Source organism: Neofelis nebulosa, chromosome 2 (genome assembly GCF_028018385.1).
Source record: "Neofelis nebulosa isolate mNeoNeb1 chromosome 2, mNeoNeb1.pri, whole genome shotgun sequence".
Taxonomy (NCBI): domain Eukaryota; kingdom Metazoa; phylum Chordata; class Mammalia; order Carnivora; family Felidae; genus Neofelis; species Neofelis nebulosa.
In genome coordinates this window covers 21868895-21896822 of record NC_080783.1, presented here as the reverse complement: position 1 = coordinate 21896822, position 27928 = coordinate 21868895, and the positions used below count along the sequence as shown (strand labels likewise).

Below are 27928 nucleotides of genomic sequence, written 5' to 3'. Positions count from 1 at the left end.
TCCACAGCTTTTGGTTGTATTTAATTTCTTGAAGTTACAGGCTCTCTAGCATGACAAACATTACCCACAAATACTTGTGTGTAAGAAATACAGGTATATCCCTGCCTCCTGGAACTCAGCTCCTCCCAAAACATTGCCTGCACCAAACATTAAAAATCATCAAGTAAGCCAGAGAAGCCGAGCAAACACTGGCGTTAGATAACATGAGCAGCCTGCAGCCTCACTGCTTTCCTCATAGGGGATTTCACTCATGCAGCCTTTTTTTTAGCCACAGTTCTAAAAAGCTTGGTTTTCTCCTTTCTAAAACAGCACCTTGCAGTGTGGGGCCTAGAACCTTAGAAGGGGATAAATAAGTCTTCTGTTGGCCACATATACGAGTAATACTAGTCCATACTCTTCCCTTCGTGTTAAATAAAAAGTTACCTACAGTATCAGCAAGCCCTTCGTGTCCCTTCTGGAGGTCTGTAGAAACATAATCAATGTTTGCTCTTCAAAAGTAGACCCAGCATTCCATGTACAGGCTTACTACTGAAAGTAGAGCACAGTGGGGTGGCAGTGCCTCCCCACATCACAGAATGGTGCCCTTATGTGCCCTGCACAGGTGGCCCTGACTGCTGATATATATGATACCTGTGGCCAACTAAAACCTTTTGTGATTTTTCATCGTAATGGAGGGGGTCTTCTTTTTCTATGTCTTTAATCTACCTCCTCCCTAAATTGAAAGTTCTGAAACTTTTGTGTTTTTTAAGGTCATCCTTCTAGTCATGCAATGGACTAATTTCCCAGCCCTCATTGAAAGAAGGCTGACTTGGCGTAACCAATAAAATACTCACAAAAAATAGTCGACTTCTGGGGCTAGGTCCTAAAAGGCATTGCAACTTCAGCCTTAGTTTCTTGGATTACTTGACCTGGGACTGGCGAGCACCATGTTGTGAAGACATTTAGGCAGCCCTCCACGAGGAGAGGAGCTGTTTTGGCAACACTACCTGCCAGCTCTGGGAGCCAGCTGTCTTGGAAGTGGTCCTCCGGCTCCCATCTCAGGCAACATCTGGCCTCAACCTCTTGAGAGACCTGAGACACAAGTGTGCAAAGGAGCTTCTCGTGAATTCTTGGCCCACAGAAACAGAGACATGTTTGCTTCAAGCCACGATGGTTGAGGGTGATTCGTTAGTAATAGGTGGCTAACCTAGGTTTTGGCTTATAAATTAAGTGTGCATTCGATGTCCCCAACTTGAGTGTTCTTTAACTTTACCAAAAGTTAACATCAAGGGTATAATTATCAAAACAGTGGTTGTTGTATTTAACACTGTCTTGCCTATCCATGCTTGCACAAATATTCTTGAGAACGGTACTACAAAATATCCTACTTAGATACACCAACGTGCAAATTCATCAAATTCATTCATTCTGTAATTACTGTTTTACATTTGCAGAAGAGGACTGTGTGAGAGCTGAAATGCCACCCTCCGTTACTTCCCAGATATGGAGGAGCAGTATTTTTTTCTTTTATAATTTATTTTTTATTTTTTTAATGTGTTTATTTTTGAGAGAGAGAGAGAGTGGGGGAGGGGCAGAGAGGGAGATACAGAATCTGAAGGAGGCTCCAGGTTTTGAGCTGTCAGCACAGAGCCCGACGTGGGGCTCAAACTCAAGAGCTGTGACATCATGACCTGAGCCGAAGTTGGACGCTCAACCGACTGAGCCACCCACGCGCCCCCGGAAAAGCGGTATTTTTAAAGACCCAAAATGCTTTAAGAGTATTTCTGTTAAAGAGTAAACTTTTTAAACCAGGTAAGTTTTTATTTTGGACTTCAGGCACACAGAATTAGAATAATCTTTAGCCCATGACAGACTGGTTTATGTACATGGTCTTAATAACATTATAGGACCGTGACTTCATCTCCAGGACAAAATCTAGGATCTGGACAATAACTTAGAATCCAGCCCTTTGGTGTCCCCCTCTTCCCCCACGCTATCCTATCTCCTCCAAGATAACCTCATCCTGAATCCCATGTCGATCTTTATATTTTTATGTAAACTTAAAAATTAGAAATCTTTGCTACCTACCCAAAGATTAGGAAGATTTTCTCTTATGTTTTGCTCTAGACAATTTATAGTTTTTATTATTACAGTTTACATGTAAGATCTGTTTAAATTTTAGTGTGATGATGTATGTGTCAAGTTTCATTTTCTTTCCATACGTTCATCCAGGTGTTTTATCATCATTTGGAAAAACTTCCTGTTGGATTTCCTTGTTTGCTTAGTTAACCATTATTTGCATGGGTCTGTTTCTGGCCTCTGTTCTGTTCCATAGTTATTTGACCTAACACCAGTGCCACGTTGTCTTAAAAATTACAGCTTTGTGGTAAATTTTGAAATCAGATAATGGAAGTCCTTTATCATTGTCCTTTTTAAAACTTGTTTTTTGGTTATTCCAGGGCTTTGGCATTTTCCTATACGTTTTAAAATTAACTACTCTATTTCTATAAAGAATCCTGTTGGAAGGTGCCTGGGTGACTCGGTTGAGCGTATGTATGGCTCTTGATTTGGGCTAAGATCACGATCCCAGGGTTGTGGGATCAAGCCCTGTGTCAGGCTCGTGCTGAGCATAGAGCCTGCTTAAGATCCTCTCTCCCTCTTCCCCACTTGAGCTTTCTCTCAGGGGAAAAAAAAAATTCTGTTGGCATTTTGATTGGAATGATATTGAATCCATAGATCAATTTGTGGAGAATTGACATGTCTTCCCTGTGAAGGTTGATCCCCTTTGGTTTCTACCACCTTTTGGTTCCTCTCAGTGGTTTCAAATATTTTGTAACATTTTTGTTCTATGTTTATAACTATCTGTAGGAGAGTTAGTCTAGTACAGTCTACCCATAAGAGAATCAGAAACACCAGTGAACATCATAGGAAAATTTTTAGTCACTGCTTCCATTTCTTAAGTGTTTTTTTTTTTTTTTTTTTTTAATTTCTAAGTCAATTCTAGGGGCACTTGGGTGGCTCAGTCAGTTAAGCGTCTGACTTTGGCTCAGGTCATGATCTTGTGGTTTGTGGTTTCGAGGCCTGCATTGGGCTGTATGCGGACATCTCAGAGTCTGGAGCCTGCCTTCAGATTCTGTGTCTCCCTCTTTGTCTGCCCCTCGCCCATTCGCACTATGTCTCTCTCAAAAGTGAATAAACAAATTTTTAATACATTTGAGTCAACTCTAGAAAGTATATTTTTTTTCTCCTAGGAATTTGACCATTTTGTCTTAAGTTGTCAAGATCGTTGGCACATGGCTATATTGTTTTGAATTTTTAAAGGGTCTTTATTATGGAGGTTTTGGGATGGACACAAATCAGCTAAACTCTGTACCTGTCATCCAAGTGTAACTCATGATCACTAGTTTTATCTGTTTGCCCATTTAACCACTCCTCAACACTGATTATTGTGAAACACAATATAGGTATTTCCTCTGTAAATATTTCAGTTAAAGTGACTCTATAAAATTTTAAAGTATTTTTACTCTTTAAAATATATAATCAATCTATCTGCTGAAGGGGCCAAGAAATAATAATACCCCAGTAGCAAAGAACATGCCTAATGCCGAGTTCTTGGTTTCTGATGCTATCCAATAAAAGGATCCAGGACTCCTTAGAGAAACAGCCAACTCTAAGACTAGGGCAGAAAATATACAAGATGAGATGGATGCCTGGAGCATCTTAGTTTCAGTTAAGGAAGTGGTTTAAAAACAAAAATATAATGAGAGTATGTCAAAAGACATGGGAGCCAATGAAAAGAATTCCCAATAGCCAAAGCTGGAATCATTGGAGCAACAAAATAATGTAGTGTTGGATTATAACCCAATCTATGAAATATCTGAGTTCAACGCCGACATAAATGAATGACTAAATATATGAAGAATAAATCCATGAAGAAGAATTTTAAGTAATTTATATGGATACTGCACTTTCAAGGATATGAGCATAACTTTCCACCCCTGAAGTGTGGGCCCTCTGCATAGTGACTTGTCAAGGAGTGTAGCATGGAAAGGAGGGTGAAAGAGTAATTACAGTGGAGAAACCTGCCCACCACCTTGGCCAGGTGAAGGTTGAACCACTGTCACGCTGTTAGTGTATGTATACCTAAAAATGGGAGTGGCACTTTACCTCTCTGGTCTTTCCAAAAACCTGTAACCCCAGTTGAGTCATGAGAGAAACAGACAACTCCCAGCTGAAGGACATTCTACAAAATACCAGTGCTTAACACTGTCAAGATCATCAAAAACAAGGGAAGTCTGAGGACTACTATCTAGAGACTAAAGAGACACAACCACTAAATGTAATGTCCCCAGGATAGACTGCTTGAACAAAGGACACGAGGTAAAAACTAAGAAAAGTCTGAAGTATGTAGCTTATTATGGGTCAGTGTTGATTCATTCATTGTAACAAATGCACCATAATAATGTAAGATGATAACAAGGAGAAAGTGGGTGTAGGGTATGTGGGAACTCTGTACCATCTTCACAGTTTTTTCTGTAAATCAAACTACTAGCAAATCAGTTTTTGTTTCTGTTTTTAAATATATCACCATAATTCAAGTATCGCACTGAAAGACCTTAGCACTCTTAATATCAAATACCCAGTAACTGTCCAGATCTTCCACACTGGCTTTTTTTCCCCTTAGTTTGTTGGGAATAAGATCTGAGCCTGAGACACATTGCATTTGGCTGGTATATCTCAAGTTTGTTAGTTGACTGGTTCCTCTCCTTTTTTATTTTTATTTATTTTTTGCAGTCGATTATTGAAGATGCCCACTTTTTGGTTCCATAGATTTTCTGAATTTTGTTACTGCTTTCGTATAATGTCATTTTATTTTATTTGTGCCTCTTTTTTTTTAGTCTCTTTTAAAGTGTTAGTTGTAGTTTAATGATTTTTTTTAAACGTTTATTTATTTTTGAGAGAGGGAGACAGACAGTGTGAGACAGAGAGAGAGGGAGACACAGAATCAGAAGCAGGCTCCAGGCTCCGAGCTGTCAGCGCAGAGCCCGATGCGGGGCTTGAACTCACAGACTGTGAGATCATGACCTGAGCCGAAGTCGGGCGCTTAACTGACAGAGCCACCCAGGCGCCCCTGATTTTTTTTTTTTTAAGTTTGATCTATCAACAGTGGAGAAAGATCGGTTGAAACCTCCCTCTGTGAAGATGAGTTTACGTTACTCCCTGCAGATTTATAGATGTTTGCTTCTTGTATATTTGAAGCTAAAAAAGTGCTTGCACTTTTAAGTTACTATTTTTCATAGTGCTTTTATTATGTACTACAATCCTACTAACAATTTTTGTCTTAGATGAAATATATAAAGTAAGTTATTTTATCTACTATGAACATAGCTAGACTAGCTCTTTTTCTGGTTTATATATGTCTAATACCACTTTTCATTCTTCTTTGGTGCTCTTACACTATAGGTGCAGGTACATCTGGAACCTGTTTTTGTTTTTAATGCACTTTGCCAACCTTTCCTTTTGCTTTCAGCTCATTTGTATTCATGTCAATTATTGATATATTTGGACCCTATTTCTACCATCCAATCTATAAAGTTCAAACCACTTTTTATTCCCTTCCTGTATTACTGCTTTAAACTGATAACTCTATATTTCTCCCCTAATAAGAACTTCTTCCTGCTGAAAGAACATTTCTCCATTCTCATCCCCCAAAACTCCCATGTTAATCCCAGATTTTCAATTCAGGGTTAGAGAGAGACATTTTCTCCTACCTTTTTTTTTTTTTTTTTTTTTTTTTTAATTTAAAGACAATCGTTCCGAGGTTTCTGTTAACTACTTCGCATACCTCTTGCCATTTCTCCTGCGTTTTCTCTCATGTAGAAATTGTATACAGTGTTGTGGTCTCTTTAGGGACAAATTCATTTTTAAAAATAAATTGTAACAAATCATGCCTGTGGAAAGTGCATAAAACATCTACAGTTTAAAGAATAATATGTGAACAGGGGTGCTTGGGTGGCTCACTCGGTTAAGCGTCTGCCTTTGGCTCAGGTTGCGATCTCACGGTTGGTGAGTTCCAGCCCCGCATCGGGCTCTGTGCTGACAGTGCCCAGTCTGCTTGGGATTCTCTCTCCCTCTCTCTCTGCCACTTCCCTGCTCACTTGCTGTCTCCCAAAATAAATACACTTAAAAAAAAAAAAAAAAAAAAAAAGAACATGTAAAGAAACACTTATGTCACCATCAACTAGGTTAAGGAAAGTAATTTTTGCCAGCAGCCCCCCCCCCCCCCCAAGCCTGTTCTGGATTATTTTCCCATTTTTCCCTCCAGGAAACTACCATGTGCCTTTTATGATAATCAATAACTTTTGATTTTTGCTTCTCACCAGTTGGGTGATCTTGGGCATGTGGTTTGAACTCTTGCAGTTTGTTTCCTTCCTCATTTGTAAAATAAGGATGGATTTGCTTCTGGAAAGGCTGAGTAGCTCTTGGTTAAAAGTACTTCTGGTTAAAGACACATGAAGCCAGTTTGTCAGGTTCAAGTCACAACACTGCTACTAACAAGCTGAGTGATGTTAGGCTATGCACTCAGCCTTTGCCTCACTTTCTGTCTCTATGCACCTCATAGGGCTGTTACGAGGGGTGGGTGAGACAATGTGTAAGAACACTGAGAATACCACCTGAACATAATAAATACTATAAAAAATGCTAGTTACTATTCCTGGTGTTTTTTGTGTATATGGAAGGTGGTGGAGGATGACATTAATGCATGGAACTTGCTTCAAAAGTAGTAAGTGTATATTTGTGGAAGATTTTATTTCAGTTTCCAAATAGGTAGCCAAGAGATGTCTGATTTCCTTCAGCCTTTCATCGACTCTGTTTCCCCACACCTCACTTCTTACCAGTAGGCAAAAAGATATTGCAGAGACTTTCTGTAAGTAAAGAGGCATTTTCTTTTCTTTTTTTAAATTAAAAAAAATTTTTTTTTCAGTGTTTATTTAATTTTGAGACAGAGTGGGAGTGGGGAAGGGGTAGAGAGAGAGGGAGACCCAGAATCCGAAGCAGGCTCCAGACTGAGCAGTCAGCACAGAGCCCAATGTGGAACTTGAACTCACAGACTGTGAGATCATGACCTGAGCTGAAGTTGGATGCTCAACCAACTGAGCCACTCAGGACCCCTCTTTTTTTTTTTTTTTTTTTTTTTTTTTGAAATAAGAGTCACATAACACAAAATTGACCATTTTAACAATTCCAATGTGTACAAATCAGTGATTTTTAAGTGTATATATTCACAAATTTATGTCACCGCCACTGCCTAGTTCTAGAACATTGTCATCAACCCAAAACAAAGCCTGTTCCCATTAGCAGTTACTCTATTCCTCCCTTCCCCCTGCCCCTAGTACCCTTTAATCTACTTTCTCTTTTGGTTTGCCTATCCTGGATACTTCATATAATTGGACTCATGATATATAGCCTTTTGTGCCTGACTTCATTCGCTTAGCGTAGTGTTTTCAAGGTTCATGTTGTAGTGTGTATCAGAACTTCATTTCTTTTTACAGTCAAATACTATTCCCTTGTACGGACACACCACATTTGTTTATCCATTCATCAGTTGACAAACATTTGGATGGTTTCCACCTTTCGTCTATTAGGAATAATGGTGCCATGAACGTTCGTGTACAGGTTTTGATGTGAACATATGTTTTTGGTTCTCCAGAGTATATACCTAGGAGTGAAATTGCTGGGTTCTACACAATTCTGGGGTTAACTTTTTGGAGAACCACCAAATTTTCACAGCAGCTGGACCATTTTACCTTTCCACCAGCAATGGATGAGGGTTTCAGTTTCTCTACCAAAGCTGCGTGTTTTTGAGGCAAATATAACTCTTTAGCACTTGGCTCAGCATCTTACAACTAATGCTGAATTAATTAGATCAGTAGGTTTCATTGTAGAGTCCCGTCCAGCCGTTTGCTGGCAGAGGCAATGTTTCCTTCTGGAACCAAACGGCAGTTTCCAAAGTACTGTAATGCAAGGAGAGAAAAGAGAAGGCCAAGGGAAAATCCTTGGCCTTCACTGCATTATGTGGGAGAGGAGCCTCCTGTGGCGGGCAGCGTGCAGACTTGTGTTCCAGGGCCCCGAGCTGCCTGCCTCCCTCAGCCTCCACGCAGCGCTAATTGTGAGTCTTCGGGGCTCCACACAAGAGCTATTTTAGAGATAAATTTGGCTCCTAAGATTGTTAAAACGCGCATGTCTCTAAAGAGTAAGTAAAAAGGAATTCAAGGAAATGTAAAACATGCTTTAATATCTTCTACCTGACCCTACTGAAGAATGTTAGAAAAGGAATTTCCATTCTTTGCTTTCAGCTGAAGCACCATTTCTCTTGCTGTTTTATTAGAGTATTTTCTTCCTTTGTGATTTATATAGATTTTTGTTTGCAATTCAAATTAATCTTTTATTTCAGTGAAGTTATGGAGTGAGCCAATGTGGCAATGATTATAACTCTCATTTCAAATGAGATGCCATATACTCTTTAAAAATAATGTTCTGGGGCGCCTGGGTGGCTCAGTCGGTTAAGCGTCCGACTTCAGCTCGGGTCACGGTCTCGCGGTCCGTGAGTTCGAGCCCCGCGTTGGGCTCTGGGCTGATGGCTCAGAGCCTGGAGCCTGCTTCTGATTCTGTGTCTCCCTCTCTCTCTGCCCCTCCCTCGTCAGGCTCTGTCTCAAAAATAAATAAACGTTAAAAAAAAATTTTTTTTTTAAATAATGTTCTTAGCCTGAAAAACCCACAGCAGGCAAGGTCATCCTTGTGTTGTTCTCCTTTATCAGCCTTTATGCTTATCTTTAAGTGTTCCCGAACACGAGAAGTCCCAAGAGTGGTCTTTTTTTTTTTTTTTAATGGTTGAAATCTATCTCCTGAAAATGGGATCTTTTAATTGTAGCTTGCCACTTTCCCTACCACAGTAATGGGAATTTACTGAATAGGAAGCAATTTCAGCATTTAAATGTGCTGATGTGATGTTTCTTAATCACTTTAATGAGTTTCATGCAACTAGAAATGGAATAGAATTTTCGATGGAAATATAATTAAATAGAAAAGTCATTTCCTATACTTGTAATTTCCACCTGATCATTTCTTTATTCACCGCCTTAGAAAGTGTGCCTTACAGACTTATAGTGATATTATTATACAGACTAATTTGCATCATTCACTTAGGTCATTAGAGCTGAAAACAATATAAATACACAATAAATTTCATTGCAAATCAAATGCAGCAAGGCAAGGTAAAACTTCAAACCTATGATTTTTCCTTTTGATTCTGATATATTTGTTAGTTTTACCTGATTTTTTCTTAAATTGGCAATTTCCTGCCTGAATCCAGATTGGTCTTTTTTTTTTTTTAATGTTTATTTTACTTTTGAGAGAGAGAATAAGACAGAGCGCGAGAGAGTGCATGCACAGTGGGGGAGGGGCAGAGACAGAGGGAGAGAGAATCCCAAGCAGTCTCCACACTGGCAGCAGGGAGCCTGATAACAGGGCTTCAGCTCGCTTTCAATGGAACCGTGAGATCATGACCTGAGCCAAAGTTGGATGCTCAACTGACTGAGCTACCCAGGTGCCCCCAGATTGGTCTTTTAATTATGCATTTTCAACCTGGTCTGTTTAAGACAGGTCTCAGGAAGAAGTATCATGAGTCAGTAAAAACTGTTTAAAGAACTTTGGAAATCCTCTTGGTTCTTGTTTTTGAATGATTTTTCTGAGAAATAGTAAAACAAAGTTTTACCATTCTTGCATTGTGATGCCAAAACATAAAAGGCCATTGAAATTTGTTTAATTTGTTCTGATTATTTGAATGTAGTTAACCGATTCACTATTGAAACAGTTTAATTTTAAAATTAATGTATTGCTCTTGAGAATCTAGCTGACATTTTGGAAAACGTGGTATTTTTAAATCTTAAATATGGAGCTTGTGTTGTTTTTTTTTACATATCAGTGTATAAGTTGTCAAGAGGCTTTGCTGTCCATTTAATCAATACAGTCCAAGTGGATTTACCTAAACTCACATTTGGGAAGATAGTTTTAGGTTGCAGATAGTGGTTCGAAGCACATTCTCAACTGATAGCTACTCTTTTGTCATGTTTTAAAATATAAAGACTGTTAAGCAAGATGGAGTCGGGCTGTAGACCTTGACCCACGTGTTACCTGGGCTTCCTCTTCACATATGGAAGTGGAGGGACCCGTGTGCATTCTCGTAGGTAGGCCTGCACCTTCAGTGGGACAATCCACTGCACAGTGTGCATAGACTTGTATCGAATCACATGTTCTCTTCAGTGATGAATGATGACAAATGAGAGAGTCACTTAATATCACCATGATCTGTTTCTTCTGTGATTTATCTCCCTCTCTCTTTTTTAAACGTATTCAGAGCTGCTGTCTTGGTCATTACTGGCCTAATAAAGCTGAAAGATTAGGAACATTAAACAGAAACCTAGGGTTGGCTTCTATGTCCTGCTAAGGAAAACTGATCTGAGCTGCATTCTTTATAAAATTAGACTGTAAAACCTTGTCCCAGTGAGACACTAAATGTCAGGGCATTTTATAAACCATAAATCAATTCAGATGTGAGATGTTTTTTTTTTCAACAAATGAACGCTGAGGAAATCTCTTTCTGTATTTAGTCTTAATATTCATTGGCAAGTATTTATTGAAATATTTTCTTCTGTTACTCAACAGTGTATAAAAAATGTTTTCCAAACGCACTTGGGTGGCTGTCAGTTAAGTGTCCAACTCTTGATTTCGGCCCAAGTCATGATCTCCAGTCATGATCTCACGGTTTCTGGAATTGAGCCCCGTGTCAGGCTCTGCGAGGACAGTGTGGAGCCTGCTTGAGATTCTTTCTCCCTCTCTCTCTGCCCCTCCCCCACTCACGTGTGTGCATGTATGCTCTCTCTCTCTTTCAAATATAAACTTTAAAAAAATGTTTTCCATCTCTTGTATATTATGAATTACTAACTTAACTAATTAGAAATCAACTGTTTCCAACACCATTATTTACTGTTTTAGATGGCAGATCCAATCTCAAAGTTTTGTTGTTTCCCCAAAGTTAAACTGAAAAGGAGATGTCCTGTGTAGGTCAGGAGTGTGCAAACTCTGTTCCCCGCTCTGCTGGGGCACCTCAAGTGTCAGCTGGCAGGAAGCAAGCAGAGCTGGGTTGAGGTTCTCCTATCACAGCATCTCCTTAAGACAGAACTCCTCTAGGATATACTGTTCAAGCAGTTTTAACATCACAGGCCTCCTTGTTTTCCTTGCAGGGAACCTCTTTGAATGGGTGTTTATTCAATGAAGGATGGCACGGAGAGGGGAGGGAAGGAAGAATGATAGTTGGAAAAAAACAACTAAAGTTTCTTTCAATCCCACTTCTGAAGAACCAGCTAGCAAGCTAAATAAATATTTGAGTCCACTGAAATCTGGTAAAGCAGAAATATAAAACTAGCTCCATTACTGAAGAGATGAAATGATAAGAATGAATCTGTTTTTGTAGTGACAGATTTAGAAAATTTTGTATGTAAATCACCAAGGGGAAGCTGTACACATCATTGGTTTTCCAATGTTTGCTGAATTGAAAAAGAACATTCATTTAAAACAAAAATTTTATTGTTTATATCTGAGAGAGAGACAGAGCATGAGTGGGGGAGGGGCAGAGAGAGAGAGGGAGACACAGAATCCCAAGCAGGCTCCAGGCTCTGAGCTGTCAGCACAGACCCCAACACGGGGCTCGAACTCATGAGCCATGAGATCATGACCTGAATTGAAATCAGACACTTAACTGACTGAGCCACCCAGGCGCCCCTGAAAAGGAACATCTGTGGGGATTCTTCTTTACCCCAAATTCCTTTATACGACATTCAAGCCATGACAGTCAAGTTGTGGAATGTAAATCTTTTATTAAACAGTTGTCTTTCCACAGTAGTAAAGCTTTGGCACATACAGTATAAAAAATAATCACCAACCATAATTATACCAAATTCCTCTTATCAACTGCATACTAAGTGTCTTCAATACAATTTTTTCCATATAAAAATACTGGGAAAAATTGATAAATAACAGGTAAGAGAAAGATATTTCTAGACCATTACTAGAATCATTTGGAAAAGGTGAATACTGTGGATATTTTAAATACCACAGTTACAAGGACATGCCGTCCCTACAATACTGCAGGCCAGTTAAGTGGAAGCAGAAGTGTTTGGGTAACTTTCCTACTTAAAAATTTGAGAATATCATTTCAATACATTTTGTATGTCGGTTGGTGCCTATGCTTCCCTATTGATCCCAAACCAAATCACAAGTTAGAATCATTTCATTTAAAATACTGAGCGGTATTGAATACTTCGGAGCAGAACAGGCGATGTACTGCTTCCATTTATGAGAAAAGTCTCAAAACACTCCCAGGGTGATGCTTGGAGAAGCTGTGAGTTGAGCTGAAGCTGGAGAAGTCACTCCAGAGCAAAGGGCTTAAGAAAGAAACTCTCTAAGATGGGGTCTGCTAACATCACTCCAGTTTGGATGGACCTTGGCAGAGAATCCATGCTTGTTTCTCTGGATTGAAAATATCACTCTCGGGAATCTTCTCTGTCAGCCTGTACATCTAAAGGCATGAAGCACTCAATTGGGCAGTTGACATTCTGTTAAAATAGAAAAGGAAAGGGAAAAAAAAGCAGCATTCGGTTAAAATAGAAGAAAAATTTATAAAAAAAATCCTGTAAAGTTACAGAAAAAAGGCGGGGAGGATTTTATGACAACCACTTATAGATAGATGATTTTTAGCTTCAAGAACTTATCAATGTACCGGGCAATAGGAAATGTTTAAGAGTTTAATAAGTCTGAACCTAAATTATGTCATAGGGTACACACTCTTATGTGGATCCTGAGAAACTTAACAGAAGACCATGGGGGAGGGGAAGAAAAAAAAAAAGAGGGAGGGAGCCAAAGCATAAGAGACTCTTAAAAACTGAGAACAAACCGAAGGTTGATGGGGGGTGGGAGGGAAGGCAGGGTGGGTGATGGGTATTGAGGAGGGCACCTGTTGGGATGAGCACTGGGTATTGTATGGAAACCAATTTGACAATAAATTTCATATTTTAAAAAAAAGGTGTTTTTTAAAAATTAAGAATATTTGGTTCATTCAGAAGAAAGGTAGCTACAGAAAGAGACTCCCTACTAGGTGTCTAACTGCGTTTAGGGAAGAAACAGTCGAGGTGCAGGTGCACGTACAGTGTTCGTTCTCTGGTGGTATCTCTGCGAGTACTGGTTGTAGTGGCCGGTGGAGCCTTCGTGACCGGGTTCAGCCCCTGGTCTTCGGCAGTTGTCACAGCGCCAGCCCTGAGAGAACACAGGCATGAAGTCAGATGGGGTTTATGATAACCTGGGAGCATCACAATTTAGGTCTTCCACGTTGGCAAAGTATAAGCTATAAGTGGTTAACCACTGAGGGAGCTTAGATGAGGATTTTATGCATTTACAACTTGTAGAATACATTTGGGCTTATTGCTTATATCTTATAATTGCCCCTGTCTACTTATGCTTTTCCTGAAATGTTCTCCCTTCTCTCCCTATTCAAACCCCACCCATCTGCTAAGGGTCATTCCGGTCCCAACTTCCTAAGTAAGCTTTCTGCACTAGAAGACAGAGAGGTTTTCCTAGAATCCTAGAGCTTTTTAAAATGGACTTGTGATCACAGGGACAAACACCCTCATTTTGCCGATAAGGAAACTCAGGCCCAAAGAGTTACTTGCACAGAGCAAGTGGGAGAACCTCGTACTGAACTGCCGGTGGATTTGGGACTGCCACCCAGCTGTGTGACTCCTGGCCATCTCTATCTGTTGTCACTTCTTCCTAAATTTCCATGCCTAGTGTGCATTGTAGCCTTTCATCTGGCCAGACACGGGATGAGAGATGGGAACAGGACGGAGCGGGGCCACTGAGACTCCTCCCTGAGAGTTTTGCTAGAAATGTTAGGGAACAGGTTCTTTGTCGTTGTTGCTCCTAAGCCTGTAGGTGATAAACATGGAGCTGACAGAGGTCATCTTTTTCACTATCAGCAGGAGTTTCTAGAAAACAAAGCCAATACAAAGGAACAAAGCATATGAGAGAGTGAGAGACTCTGAATGCCACTGCCGCAGCAGCCCTGAAGCTGGTCGATCCTGGACTCTCCAGCTTTGTGAGTCTTTTTTTGCCTAAATCAGCTTGAGTTGAGCTTTCCTCTCATAACCAAAAGAACCTCAAATAATACAATCACTTTCTTCTACTGTCACTTAAATATTCCAGACATATTTCTCCATTAAAAAGTATATTCCCGGGGCGCCTGGATGGCTCAGTAGGTTAAGTATCTGACTCTTGATTTTGGCTCAGGTCATGATTTCGCGGTTTAGGAGTTCGAGCTCCATGTTGGGCTCTGGGCTGGTGGTACAAAGCCTGCTTGGGATTCTCTCTCTCCCTCTCTCTCTGCCTCTCCCCTGCTCTCTCTCAATAAAACTTATAAAAAAAGCATATTCCTCCTAATACCTAATACAGGTAAATACCTACTTACAGAATCACTGAATCTGGCTTTTACACACATAAAAATGTAACAGTTTCTACTGCTGTCTTTAGTGTTTCATTTAGCACTTTCTTTAGAACAGAACAGGTGTCACAAATGAAAGGTTTCATGTGCGTAAATAATGAGGAGATGCTGAAGTGAGACCACAGTCTAAAAATTAACTTTCCATCACACATTTCTTTTTTTTTTTTTTTAATTTTTTTTTTCAACGTTTTTTATTTATTTTTGGGACAGAGAGAGACAGAGCATGAACGGGGGAGGGGCAGAGAGAGAGGGAGACACAGAATCGGAAACAGGCTCCAGGCTCCGAGCCATCAGCCCAGAGCCTGAGTCGGGGCTGGAACTCATGGACCGCGAGATCGTGACCTGGCTGAAGTCGGACGCTTAACCGACTGCGCCACCCAGGCGCCCCTCCATCACACATTTCTATACCAACCACTTACCAGAAATGCCTGAGTTCTATGATCACAGTCTTCGTTTAATGAGAGACAGTGAGCACCTCCACAGGTTCCCTCCATCAGAGGGAGGAGGTCAGAGTACTTTCCATGAGCTCAGGTCCTCAGGTGGGGACAGAGGCAGACACCCGAAGACCCTTCCCTGCCTTTCTAAAAACCATTTTCATCATGTTCCTTTTCTTCTTGGGTACCTACAGTTGGCTAATACCAAAGGCATCAACCAGTGAATCTTACCCTGGGGTGGGGAGTATGCTCTTCATGTATCAGAATGTGAGGAGCTGTTGGAGAGGGTGTGTTTTCATTGAAAATAAAAGGAGTGTTAGGTTTCATGGCTTGTGAGTTATAAGAACCATTTTATTTTGAAATTTCAAATAATATTAGAGAAAAGCACAGCATTTTCTATCATACTGAGGTAGAGCACAGACTAGAAATGGTTGAGGGGCCCCTGGGTGGCTCAGTTGGTTAAGTGTCTGACTCTTGATTTCGGCTCAGGTCATGACCTCACAGTTCGCGGGTTGGAGCCTGAGTCAGGCTCTGTATTGTCAGCATGAAGCCTGCTTGGGATTCTCTCCCTCTCTGCCCCTCCCCTGCGTGCACACGCGCACATGCTCTCTCTCTCAATAAATAAACTTAAAAGGAAATGGTTGAGAAGTTCCAGTTTAAATGATGGACTTCCAAGCCTTTCCATAAGTGGCTTCCTACTTCTTCTCATCTGATTTGTTACCATAAGACGCTCTGTAGACGGGTGGCTCCCTGGACCCCACATATGCCAGCCCCTTCCCTTCTCAGGTGCTTTACTCTGGTCTCTCTGCTTCCTCCTCTTCCCTCAACCTATTTTAAACAATCTAGTGGCATCTGGGTGGCTCAGTTGGTTAGGTGTCTGACTCTTCATTTTGGCTCAGGTTTTGTGAGTTCGAGCCCCCACGCTGGGCTCTATGCACTGACCACATGGAGCTTGCTTGGGATTCTCCCTCTCTCCCTCTTTCTCTGCCTCTCCCTCTACTTTCATAACTGGCACTACCACACCTTTGTGTACAGCATACACACAGGAAGCTGACCTCTTAATCCCCAGTGCAGGAGCCCCCTCTTTGTCTTATTTAAATTAGAGGGAGGCTGGCCTTACCCGCTGGCCTCCGAAGCATGTGCAGGAGCAAATGGCACCAAGATATTCCTTCTGCCACTGTTCTCCTACATGGTATGTCTTCCCATCATCATAGCACGTTGCCTCATCTGCGTGGAGACACAAGTCAGAAGCTCATGTAAAATTGACAATAATACAGACCTCACCTTCCTAAAGAGGGTGGGTTCTGTTTCTCTCCAAAATTTGCATCATCACAGCCAAAATCCTACATGTTTGTGAAAACCATTGTTAGGAGAGGTACTGCTGTATAGATCTTAGGGCAGCACTTCCAGAAACTAAATCTGATAAACTGGATAAGGTTCATATTTTAAAAGTTGGATCTAAAGAACCATAAAGCTTTCTTGTAGTATTTCACTGCAGCTTATGGTCAAAATACTGAGGAAAAGTGCTCATGTGCCCTGTAATAACATTAAATCATGGCTCATTTTTGAAGCTTGTCTCCACTTTCCCAAATCAAAAGATTAACAAACCCACTGCTCACTCCTCAAGGAGACCTAAAGTCTCCAATCATTTCTGTGAATGAGAGCTGCAGCTCAGTAATAAAAGTGGGAGTGCTTAATAAGCCACTAAAAATGATGTGTGGCAACGTACGAGGATCACACTTGAATTCTCCTTTTCCATTTCCAAGACAGGTGCAGCTCATCATCTGGCCATTCTCCCCCTGACGATCCCACTTCTCTCCAATCTTGTAGTTCACGCCATTGTCATGGCACCATTCTGCAGGGTGGGGAAAGTCAGAGGCAGAGAGTTACCAGGGTGTTCTGACTCGCAAGACAGTGCGTGAGCTGGGACACGTCACAGGATTTCGAACGCCAGGCAACCTGGAAGGAGTGGCAAGAAAAGTTGAAAGTCATGATCTCCATGACAAACCAGTTTTGGGTTGGATTTAAAAATATTATCTTTACAGTTTTGCATTTTCTAGGATATTTTAAGACGCGATGTATTCCGCCAGAATCATGTCATAAGAATTGTCAGTGACCTTCATTTGCATTCTCACTCTTAAGGTTTAAAATTACTGGAAACCAAAGTAGGATTTAAATAGTCTTTTGGGAATGGATCATAGATGAAAAGTCACTTTTTGGATTTGCAGAGAACCTGGATACAAAGTAGTTCTATTAACCAAAAAACAAAGCTCAGCTGGTTTCCACGAGTCACAGCCTGTTTCTTGTAAATGGAAAGGGTAAACGAATAGGCCTGTGTGTCAAAACAAAACAAAAACAAACAAAAAGATCACTGGTTATTATCCCTACAAACAAGGCTGCTTCTGAGGAGCATCTAAAAGTCACAGTGCTGTATCTTTACTACACATAAAAGATGTCTTTAATCTCCAAAACAAAACGCACCTCAGAAGTGTGTATAACAGTATACCAGTTCTTCCCTTTTATCAAGTCGGTCACTCCTTACTTTGGCAATTACGACACATAAGCAAAGGACATGTGAGTTGGGCCAAAGCATCACATAAATCCTTATAGCTCCGCTCCCGCAGTTGTGACTAAGTACTTAGCTTGGTAATAAATATACAAACTTAAGATAGTTCAGTTTCAGAAATGAAGAGCCACCTAAATGATGCCAAATGCTAAAACCTCCAACTCCTACTGAACGGCATAGGGCACACCTGCTCCATCTTTCCATTTTCAGATGGTCAAGCACACCAGCCTGCATTGAAAAAATTAGTTGTCTTCATACGTTAGTCTGAATTAAACCACTTCACATTTTAGTCTGAAAATCTCTTAAAAATCTATTATGTTGGATTTCCCCAAATACAACTTCTGGATATGTCTTGTAGGAGGCTCATTTATAAGCCATAATGGTTAACACCTATAAAAAGAAACCAATTGTCCATAACAATCACATCCCCTAAAAAAAAACCAAAAAAAAAAAAAACGCAGAAATGAGAGTTTTATAAATTCTAATGTTAAATCTCAAAGCATAATAAGTCATTTCTAGGATCATTTTAACTGAAAGTATAATTAAAAATATTACAATCTTTTTACAGTTTGAAACTCAAATATATTTCAAATGAAGTCGATTCTTAATTATGTAGAGATAAGTATCTGTTCTCTCTACATTACGTGGCAAGATTCAAGCTACCTGATGTGTGTACATGGATGTGTGATATGAGGGTGTGTATGCATGAGAGTGTGTATATATTATGATATGTGTATGTTTGGTGTGTGTTGAAAGAGAGCATGAGCATAAATGTTCACCTCTGAGCTTACTCAACATTAAAGATTAAAAAAGATTTGGGATTCCTTCATGTCTCTGCTATTCTTCATCAGACTTGGCTCCAGAGAATTTGACTTTATTATCTTAACAGAAAATTTTTGTAAAAAAATCACATTATCATCACAAATATATTCTTAATTAATAGTCATATTGCCCCATAACCCTGGAAATGAGGCAAGAGTCAACAAGTAAAATTTCCCATCATTTTTTATGATGCAAAATGTTACTTTGAGGCCAGCAGTCTCCCCTCATTTGCTTCATGTTTGGAAGAGCCCTTGTCTGCCAAACATGCTTGCTTGGCACACTGTGCTAACGCCTGGAACCGGAGGAGATGGACAAAGCAAGCTACTCACTAGATGAGTCACATCTGAAATGCCCACTGCCAAAGCCCAAGCACTGGCACGAGAGCTTAAAGCCAGATTCAGACAGCCGCTCCCACTCCTCTCCGACGGCATGATGGGAAACCGTGTAGGGGTCGAAGCATGAGTCACCTGTAGGTTGGTTTAGGCCTTGGTCGACTACATGAAGAAAAGGAGGAAAAAGAAAAAGAAAAGACATCTTATTGGTGGTTTTGGAGCATAAGGAGAAAGCCGAATTACGGTTATAATGACTTAGTCTACACCAGAAATCCCAGCAGCATTAAGAAACATGTCTCTGTTCTACCCAATGCATCAGCTGCTCTAACAGTGCTTAGATGCTGCCGGTGAACACTTGCCCAAGCACCTTAAAAGGAGCCCACATTTCATTTTTGCCATCACTTCTAGAAAATCCTCATTTCTGGCAAAACATGGAACACATCTCAAGGCATTTTAAGCTAGTTCAGAACCTGAGCGGGACGCAGAGGCTGGACTGTCTCTCCAGGAGTACCTGAGGGACCTTACGCTAGTTACTTTGCATTTCTCTGTCTTACTTCCCTCACCTGCAACACGGGGATACTAATAAAAATATATCTACCTGCTCAGGATCTTGTGAAGGTGATATTATAGCATGAATTCAAAGCACTGGTCCATTGCTAACACTTAGAAAGTGCTCAACAAGTAAAAAATATTAGAGAGCATCTTTTGCTTTTGCTTTTTATTTATTTATTTTAATGTTTATTTATTTTTGAGAGAGAGAGTGAGTGAGCAGGTGAGGGGCAGAGAGAGAGGGAGACACAGAATCTGAAGCAGGCTCCAGGCTCTGAGCTGTCAGCACAGAGCCCGATGCGAGGATTGAACTCACAAACTGCGAGATCATGACCTGAGCTGAAGTCAGATGCTTAACTGACTGAGCCACCCAGGTGCTCCTGAGAGCATCTTTTGCTTTTAATGCAAAAGTCTCAGCCATTCTTATATGCCATTAGAATGCAATATTCACTTTTATTATTGCAGCTTTTGCTTTGCATAACCGTGCAAAAATAGTGCAAAAATCCTAGGTTCTGTACATTATTATCATAATAGTAGGACTGCTTTACTTTAGCAATAAAATCAACTGTTTCAAATAAGAGAAAGCAAGGGATATGAACGACTCAGGAATGAGTAATGAGGTCTCTTCATGTTGCCTCAGATCTTGGTCTTTATGTTTTGAGAAAACTTAAAGTAATCTGTGCAAACAAAGCATGCTTCCAATGATTTTCTAAAAATTAAATAAACTAACTTCGGTGACTTTGAGTCCCACCGGGTCTATTTCTTTTTATAGTGCAAACATCAAAATCTCAAAAGCAATAGATATTTCAAGTGGCTAATAGTTTAAAAGGCATCACCCTGGAAGAAACTAGAGTTTGAGAGCAACTAAGAAGTCTGACATGTCTAAAAGCCAGGAGAACCTGGCTAGAATGCAGAATACTGCTGCTGGGGATACTGGGTTGGAAAGAGAAATGAAAGGAAACTGAAGTGTTACTAGGGATTTCGGTAACCCTCCTAAAAATAGCCAGGAGTTAAAATTCCACCTGACTTAAGTTATGGAGATGGAATCTTAAAGAAAAAAAAAAAATGATGTGGAAAAGCACAAAGACTTCTGTGCTTTTGAAAATTCCTTTCATGTGGCTCCCCACTAGTAAAACCACGCAAGGCAGAAGGCATGCATTACCATGGATACATAACACAACAAGCACAAAATGATCCCCCCACCAAATAGTCAACTGCTTAAATTCACAGACATTTATACATGTAAAGTAGCATGGTCATCCGTGTACTACACATTCGGCAGCTGACCCTGGAATAAAGCCCGTCCCTTGACAGGGATAGAATTTAGCACTCCCTGCTGATGTGGGATAGAGAACCCTCTGGTGGGAAGATGGAAGGTTCATGGTTTCGATTATTCCCTATCTCATGTTCCTTGGTGAATCTTCAGCTGATGCAGGTTGAAAAGCAGGTGATACACTACTGGCTTAAAAGGACTTTGCAAGGGCTGCAAAGAGGAGTCGGTGACCGTTTAACCTCTATTTCAGCTTTGGGCCTATATAATCAGAAAAAGAAACTGAAATAACACTGGACTAAGGGAGCTCCTTGAACAGAAGGGGGCTATGTTGGCAGCATTTTACATGAGGAACAAAAACCAGCAGTCACTAATGTCTGCAGATAAGGAATTTCCTTTACAGGTAATCAGTTCCAGTACTTAAAAATCCCTGAAGAGGCAGCAACATGGTGAGATGCAGAGGGCCTGGGAAAAGAGATCAGGAGACTTGTGCCCTGTATCAATTCAGATACTCACTGGCAGGTAGTCAAAATGTTGGACTAAATAATATTTGAGGTCCCTTCCAGGTCTATTATCATACACTGTTTGAAACTATTTGTAGATGCATTTTACAAAGATACTTGGATATCATGAGGGAAAAATCATTGCATTTAAAGTTGCTCATTTACTTAATGGCATTACCTCCCAAAGTTAAAAGACAACAGCGACAAAGGAACATTCAGTCAAGAGAAAAAGGGTCTCTGGGGTAGTCCAGAGGGGAGCCTGTGCCTGAGTAACCAGGCATGCACGTACCAGAGTTGCCCACGGTAACGACCTCCTCCTGAACCTTGTGCCTCTTGTGGTCTTTCAGTGCCTCCACTATGATGTTGTAGGTGGCCCCTCTGGTGAGGCCTGTCAGGGTGGCACTGGCCGAAGTTCCAGGAACTCGGAACTGCAATTATCGGCACATCCAAAGTAACGGAAAGAGCGTTATAGTGAGGAATTCATGTGACTTGCCCTATTCTCCTATCAGTAACCGTGCTACGTAAATAAAGCAAACAAGGAAGGACGGTGGGAAGGTCTCAAACCAGCCGTAGAGAGAAATGGAACTTGGGGGAGAGGCCATCTTTTTTATTTGACCTGCCAAAAATCTACCCTCTGTGCTCCCTAGTTATCAGGAGCCCTCAGTAATTTAATAGCCAGGCTCCTCTTCGTCCTGCTGTAATCGCAGGTCTGTGTAAGCCCACTGGAAACCCTCACCACCCCATTTCACATAAAATGTGGACACTGTGCCACGAGGGAGATCTGTTCATCCTATGCAAGGTGGCATGTGACCCCCAGATGGGCGCCTTAAAGCGTTTTGGCAAATCCTCAAACTCATGTTTCTAAGCTCATGAAACTTTCACGGTGTGGTCAGTTTCTTTTGTTTTTGTTTTTGTTTTTTAACTCTTCCACTTTCTAAAAATAAGAACACAATAAAAATTGATACCAGCAAGACAAAGAACAAAAGTTTTAGAGAATCCATCGCTTGTAACAGCTGATATGCACGGCTTCACTTAAGTTCCTTCTCCTTAGACATATTGTAGATAATGGGATTCTTCATGGACAAACTATAAGATGGCTATTTATTTATAAGTAACCTGTACACTCTACGTGAGGCTCGAACTCACGACCCCGAGATCAAGAGTCGCATACTGTTCCAACTGAGCCAGCCAGGTGTCCCAAGGATGGCATTTTAGCTCTTCTTGCACAAATTTAAGTTCAGGCAGAATATTGATCTGTCTTTTCTCAGATAATTTTTTGTCCATATTACTAAGGAGCCCCAAATGTGTGAGAATAATAGAAGTTATTTTATTTTCTCTACTAAACAAAAGTTAATGATACTTTTTGGCACATCCCCCAAAGTAAGGCATCCTGAGATTTTAAAAAGAAGAATCAGGGCTTACGCATGTCACCTTTCTAAAAGGTACTAGAAATAGAGCCACTTTATAGTTGAGCTCTGGTCACTTCAGTTACCTAGCTTACTTATTTCCAGGCAACTCAGAAGTAAAGAGGAAAAGCAATTACCTGTAAAGGTTCTTCATCAATGCCAACGGGATGACATGAAATGATATACTCAGAGCTTTCTTGGAATGGGGTCCAAGAGATGGTTGTCTGAGAGAGAGCTTCTTGTCCTGTAGAGGCATTTGGATTGAGTCCCAGAACGTGAGGGTAGAGGTGATGGTCTACGTCTCCCCTGGGGACATGACCAACTTGGATCTCCTCATTTACATTCGGCGGATATGGTCTTGGCCTATGCCTTACAGGGGTGGCCGTTGTGGGCGGTGTGGTGCGCCTAAAACCATGCTCCTCAAAGATCATTTGTTGCCCAACACTGGGCTGCTGACCAGAAGTGCCAGGAAGCTGAATACCGTTTCCAGTGTCATACCCAGGGTTGATGAAAGGGGTCTTTTGAACTGTGGAGGGAACATCCAAGATCTCTGGTCCGTGAAGATTGGGGTGTGGAAGGGTTACCAGTTGGGGAAGCTCATCTAGCCGAGAGAGGTTAGAGCCAAAAAAGCAAAGCGTGTTAAGCTCCCAAAAGTAGCAGCAGTAGTCGTTATCAATTCAGGCAACAATGACTCTTTATCAATCTGATCAAAGCCCTTAGAAAATTAGCAGTTCTTAAATCACAAAACACTTTTTCCAAAAAGAAATCTTTATGATTTTTCTCAAAGGTTTCTTTATAGTTTAGAATGAAAAAGCGTTCGTATGAGTTTATCATACACATAAAGCTTTGAACCGCTGAGCCCCATAGAAGCTGCTTCTGCTCAAATTAAGCCTAATGGAACTGAAATGTGCAGCCTTTTTTCTTCTTTTTTTCATTTGAGAATCATGTTATAAGGACTAGAATCCAGACTAATTATTTCAGCATCTGAAGTATGAGAATTCCAGAGGTCTGACTCAACAGTTTTTCATGAATTGAAATGATAAAAATACATACATGTTTATTTCTAAAACTCTCCTATCAGCGTAAATATAGCATTTTCTTCAAATTAAACTGAAATTGGAATCATAAAGTTGAAAAAACTATTTAGCTCAAGTTTCAGAAACCAAATAATAAATAAAGACAAATAGGAGGGATTATTCTCCCTACTTTTTTGTTTTTTGTTTGTTTAACATTAACTTCAACAGAAGGTATAAAAGAAGAGCAGTAATAGCAACCTGCTTTTTACATTTTAATAACTGGCTTACATTTTTGAAAAGTGAATAGAAGGCTTTATATTGACTGGCTAAGAAAAAAAAAAACTGAATGTTGCCGATTATGTTAGGTTATTCATGATATCAAAGAGCACAATATACATGCTGAGCTGTTTAAGAGACAATTTCCAGGAGAAAGGTATCAAAACCTCGAGAACCTTTTCATGGCAGAATTTATCACTTATAATTAGTTTTGTCTTGATTATCTTCCTACCCAGAAGGTGCCCTTTACCTGTCTTTTTCCTTCCAATCAGAGGCTCACTCTTCTGGTTGTTCTTGAGGGCAATGACTTGGATGGTATACTCGGTCCCTGGTTCCAGACCTGACGGAAGGACAGACCATCACATTAAAGTCTGTATGCTCAGCTAGTCAAATGGAAGTTGATGCTACTGGGGAGCAAGCATCCTCTCTCTAGCTGGCCTTTGGCCTCCTGAAAAGTAAAACAGACTTCACCTTTTTCCTGCAAAACCCAAATACTCCACATAGGATGACCACTTGGCAAATTAATAATTTTCCTACCAAATCCGACACCTGAGTAAACATGTTTATGCTAATTTTTTGTGGGTATTCCTTTAACACATGGTCTTATTTGCCCTTTTGAATTCAAGAAAGTCTATCAGCATCATAAACCACTGGTGGAATACACATTTGGGGGAGATCACTGCAGATTGTATACATGAATCTACTTAGGCCTAATAACCAGATGGTCCTCAGTGACAGGATCAATGAAAAGTTAGACTATAGGTAAGTACTCTGTAAGAGAAAGCAGCCAATCTTTGTGTGGTCCCTGTAGGAAGTATCCAATTCAACTCCTTCCACATCTGATTCTATTTTCCTTCCTCCAAAGTTTCTAAAAAAGCAGCATCTCTTTCTGGTTTCTCTGTGTTCCATAGTATTTTAAAATCCAGATGATATCCTGTACATAGTTTAAAATTTTAATCTCCTGGAACAAAAATAATACCAGAGGCTTATGATCTTTCCCACTGAGATGCACAACTCTTATTCTCCATTCCAGGCATTCTCCCCAATATGGGTGGTTGGGAATCACTTTGCCTCAAGACCTAGTCTGTGAAACTGGGCAATGAGGGCAATGGCAGGTGGCATTCTGGCAAGTCCTGTAAGATCATCAGATCTTTAGGGAGCTCATGGGAGGACAGGATCACAATTAGTTTGTTTTGAAAAATGTCTTTTTCTAGGACTGGACTGACAAGTATTTGGCAAACATACAGCCAATAAATCTAGTTATGTCATTATGACAGTATTAGAATTACTGCATTTTCATGAATTCCTGTATTTTCAGATGTATTGAGCTCTACAGCTCTTCCACAGAGAATGCTTTTTGAAGGTATCAGAAACAGGGCTTCTTGTTCTTGTGATACAGCATCAAAGGCATAGTTGGGATCTGCTAAGTGCTTTGTGTGTCCTAGGGAGTCTGGAGGAAAATAGCAACATGGAAACCCCAATACCAGTAATAGTAGCCTCTGTGACACCAGGGCGAGGACGAGGGACCACTTCTCTGGGAGGGGACCCAGGTTTCTCATACTTGATGATGTAACCAGTAATCCTGGCACGGGGTGGCTGCCATGATACCAGCAAGGAGTTGGGTGTGGTGGCCAGGAAACGCAGATTGGATGGTGCATCAATGGCTAAAAGAAAACAAAATTAAGTCTCTAAGAAAGTGAGTAAGCAAGGAAATTATTCCCACACTCCTTTCCCTCCCTTATCAATAGACTTGAGAGAATCTGAGAGTTCTAGAACTATAAAAATGATTCACTTGTGATCTGCAATACGTCAGTCTCATTTATGTTTCTTAAGCTCACATCACCGATCACCTATAAGTTGATGGCATTTCTTCAGTAAAAAAGTAGTTACAAAAAAAAAAAAAAAGTAGTTACCAGTGGAGGCATCGATGACCACAGGAGAGCTCCGAGCATTGTCATTCAGGGTGTATAAATAGATCTTGTAGTCCATGCCGGGTTGTAAACCTGTGATTTGTAAACAGATGCTTTTTATCTGATCTTAAATTTTTAGGAGAATTTTCAAACTCCTGTGCAATTTTCATGGTTCCTCTACTATCCCATACAGACCACGTTTGAGCAGTAAATTAGAGCATGGCATGGGTGCTAATAAGAAACATATCTCAAAAGAAAATCACTGATGCATACAAAGATACTGGCTAAAATACATTTTAAAGTTAAAAAAATGCTATTAGAAGTGGTCGTCTTGGAGAATAAGGGGCAAGCACCTGCTGAGTGTGTTTTCTCTTATTGTAATCAGTCACTGGCTGGTAACCAGACCTAAATTGACCCAGATATTGAACATTCTCAGACTACCACTTTGATTTTTATGAAGTAGTGTTGTTTGCTTTTTAAAATTTAATTATGTTTTATAATCAATATTAATGTTACGAACTGTATGCCACTATTTAGTTTCTTTTGGTTTTAAGCATTATGTTATATATATTTTTTTATATAAGATGAAAGTTTAAATTTAATAAATGGAACTTGTGCCATTTCTTTGGCAAGGATTAGACAAAATCAGGCATTCACAGAATACAATGATTTCTAATCATAGTATGAAAGTGAGTTTTTAAATATTATATCTGGATTATTGTAAAACACTGACAGTAAATTTAATCATTGCAAGTGGCAGAGTAACTGAGAAGCTAATTTATGTCGTGAATGACAATCAACAAACGGGATCAGTCCAGTGAGTTCCCTGACCTGTGATGGTGTAGCTTCTGACATCTGGCTTAATGGTTCTCTGAATTGGAGTCTGGCCGTTTGCTGGGATGGCATCAACTTGGAAGCCAGTGATTGTCTCAGTCTTGGTTCTCCAGCTGATGGTGATGGTGGTCTCCGTAGCATCAGTCACACGGGCCCTTCTTGGAGGGCTGACATCTGCACAGATCACAACTGGAGATTAGCGCCCGGCTGACTCATTTAGGTAAGGTTTTGATATTTTAAAATGTTTCTTTATTATACACTAGATATATCCATTTCTATGAATAACTAATAATGTGTAGATTTTCCCCTGCATCCAGAGAGAAAGGTTGACAGTAATTAGAAAGTATGAAAAGATTCACCTGTCATGCTTTTTTTTTTTTTTTGCAAAACTAAAAACCTTTGCAGATATTACTAGTGGTTTCTGAGTCTGACTTTACAGTATCTACAAATATCTTAGTAAGTGTTAAAATTACTAATTTATTCTAACATAAAATATGGGTGGTAGGAGTTACAATGATATGGCCAGCCAGCAATAACATATATAGTATTGCTAGTATTTTGTCCTTTTTATAAGGCTTCATTTTTTTCTCTCAACATATGCAATGGAAACTGTATTTTATAGATTAGGAAATTTTGATACTTTATGTGATTTTTGAAAGAGCATACTATAAATTATTGATATGGCACAAAACTAGAATTTTGACCCAATTTTGTCCAATACTTATTGTACTGTTAAGGTACAGCAGAAGTCCATGTGTCTAGCCTCCGCATTTATGAAGACAATTTCCAACAACTAGAGCATAAACTAAATGTAAGTCCTAGTTCATAACACTAACATTATCACATTTTGAAGTGATTCCATTTATGTGCCAGTACACCACTTTCTGGAGGGCATAAAAGGTGACTGTAGGCAGTCAAAAAGATGGGCAAGCAAATCAGTTTCCATATTGCGAATGCTTCTATGAATTTGGTGATCTAGAAAATCATTTACCATTCTTTCATTTTTGCTTATGCAGAATATCTGTCGACATTAAAATGCCTGATTACTCACTCTCCAGAGTAGTGACGACTCCCTGAGCTGGTCTGCTTGTCAAACTGTCCTTAAGGGCATAGACGCTCACTTCATATTTGGTGGCCACCTAGAAAGGAGGACACGGTAAGCTTTAGTAACGTGATCTACTGAAGCCGAGGCATTTTCACTACAGCATTAGAAAAGCACAATGGTTATAAAAGAAAAAATAAACTAGCAAAACCCATAAATTCCTAGATGAGTTTTATTCCTGCACTGCAGATGATCAACAGGACGTGTTAATTACATGAATTTAAAAATGTGCTTAGGGGTCAAGTTAAAGTAAGCTTTAACTTACATACTTACACTGATACAAAGCTGGTACAAAGTGGGGAAAGCAGGTATTGGCCT

The 27928-nt window shown here is 40.1% G+C and overlaps 1 protein-coding gene across 13 annotated transcripts in view; it reads right to left on the bottom strand.

The window, feature by feature from the left end:
- Positions 1–11895: 11895 nt before the first annotated feature.
- The window catches only part of FN1 (fibronectin 1), a 69750-nt gene continuing 53717 nt past the window's right edge, over positions 11896–27928 (bottom strand). For 4 of the 13 annotated variants that reach the window (XM_058705831.1, XM_058705847.1, XM_058705856.1 and 1 more), the window contains 12 exons: positions 27560–27647; positions 26506–26682; positions 25678–25767; positions 25249–25428; positions 24015–24104; positions 22610–23073; positions 21356–21494; positions 18742–18906; positions 16754–16879; positions 16145–16251; positions 13243–13350; positions 11896–12653 (listed from right to left, as the gene is read on the bottom strand). In XM_058705831.1, the coding sequence (XP_058561814.1) occupies positions 12582–12653; positions 13243–13350; positions 16145–16251; positions 16754–16879; positions 18742–18906; positions 21356–21494; positions 22610–23073; positions 24015–24104; positions 25249–25428; positions 25678–25767; positions 26506–26682; positions 27560–27647 (1806 nt within the window). In that variant the 3' untranslated portion in view covers positions 11896–12581. The remainder of the gene's footprint in view (positions 12654–13242; positions 13351–16144; positions 16252–16753; positions 16880–18741; positions 18907–21355; positions 21495–22609; positions 23074–24014; positions 24105–25248; positions 25429–25677; positions 25768–26505; positions 26683–27559; positions 27648–27928) is intronic. The other 9 variants (XM_058705842.1, XM_058705865.1, XM_058705875.1 and 6 more) reach the window with 3 other exon arrangements.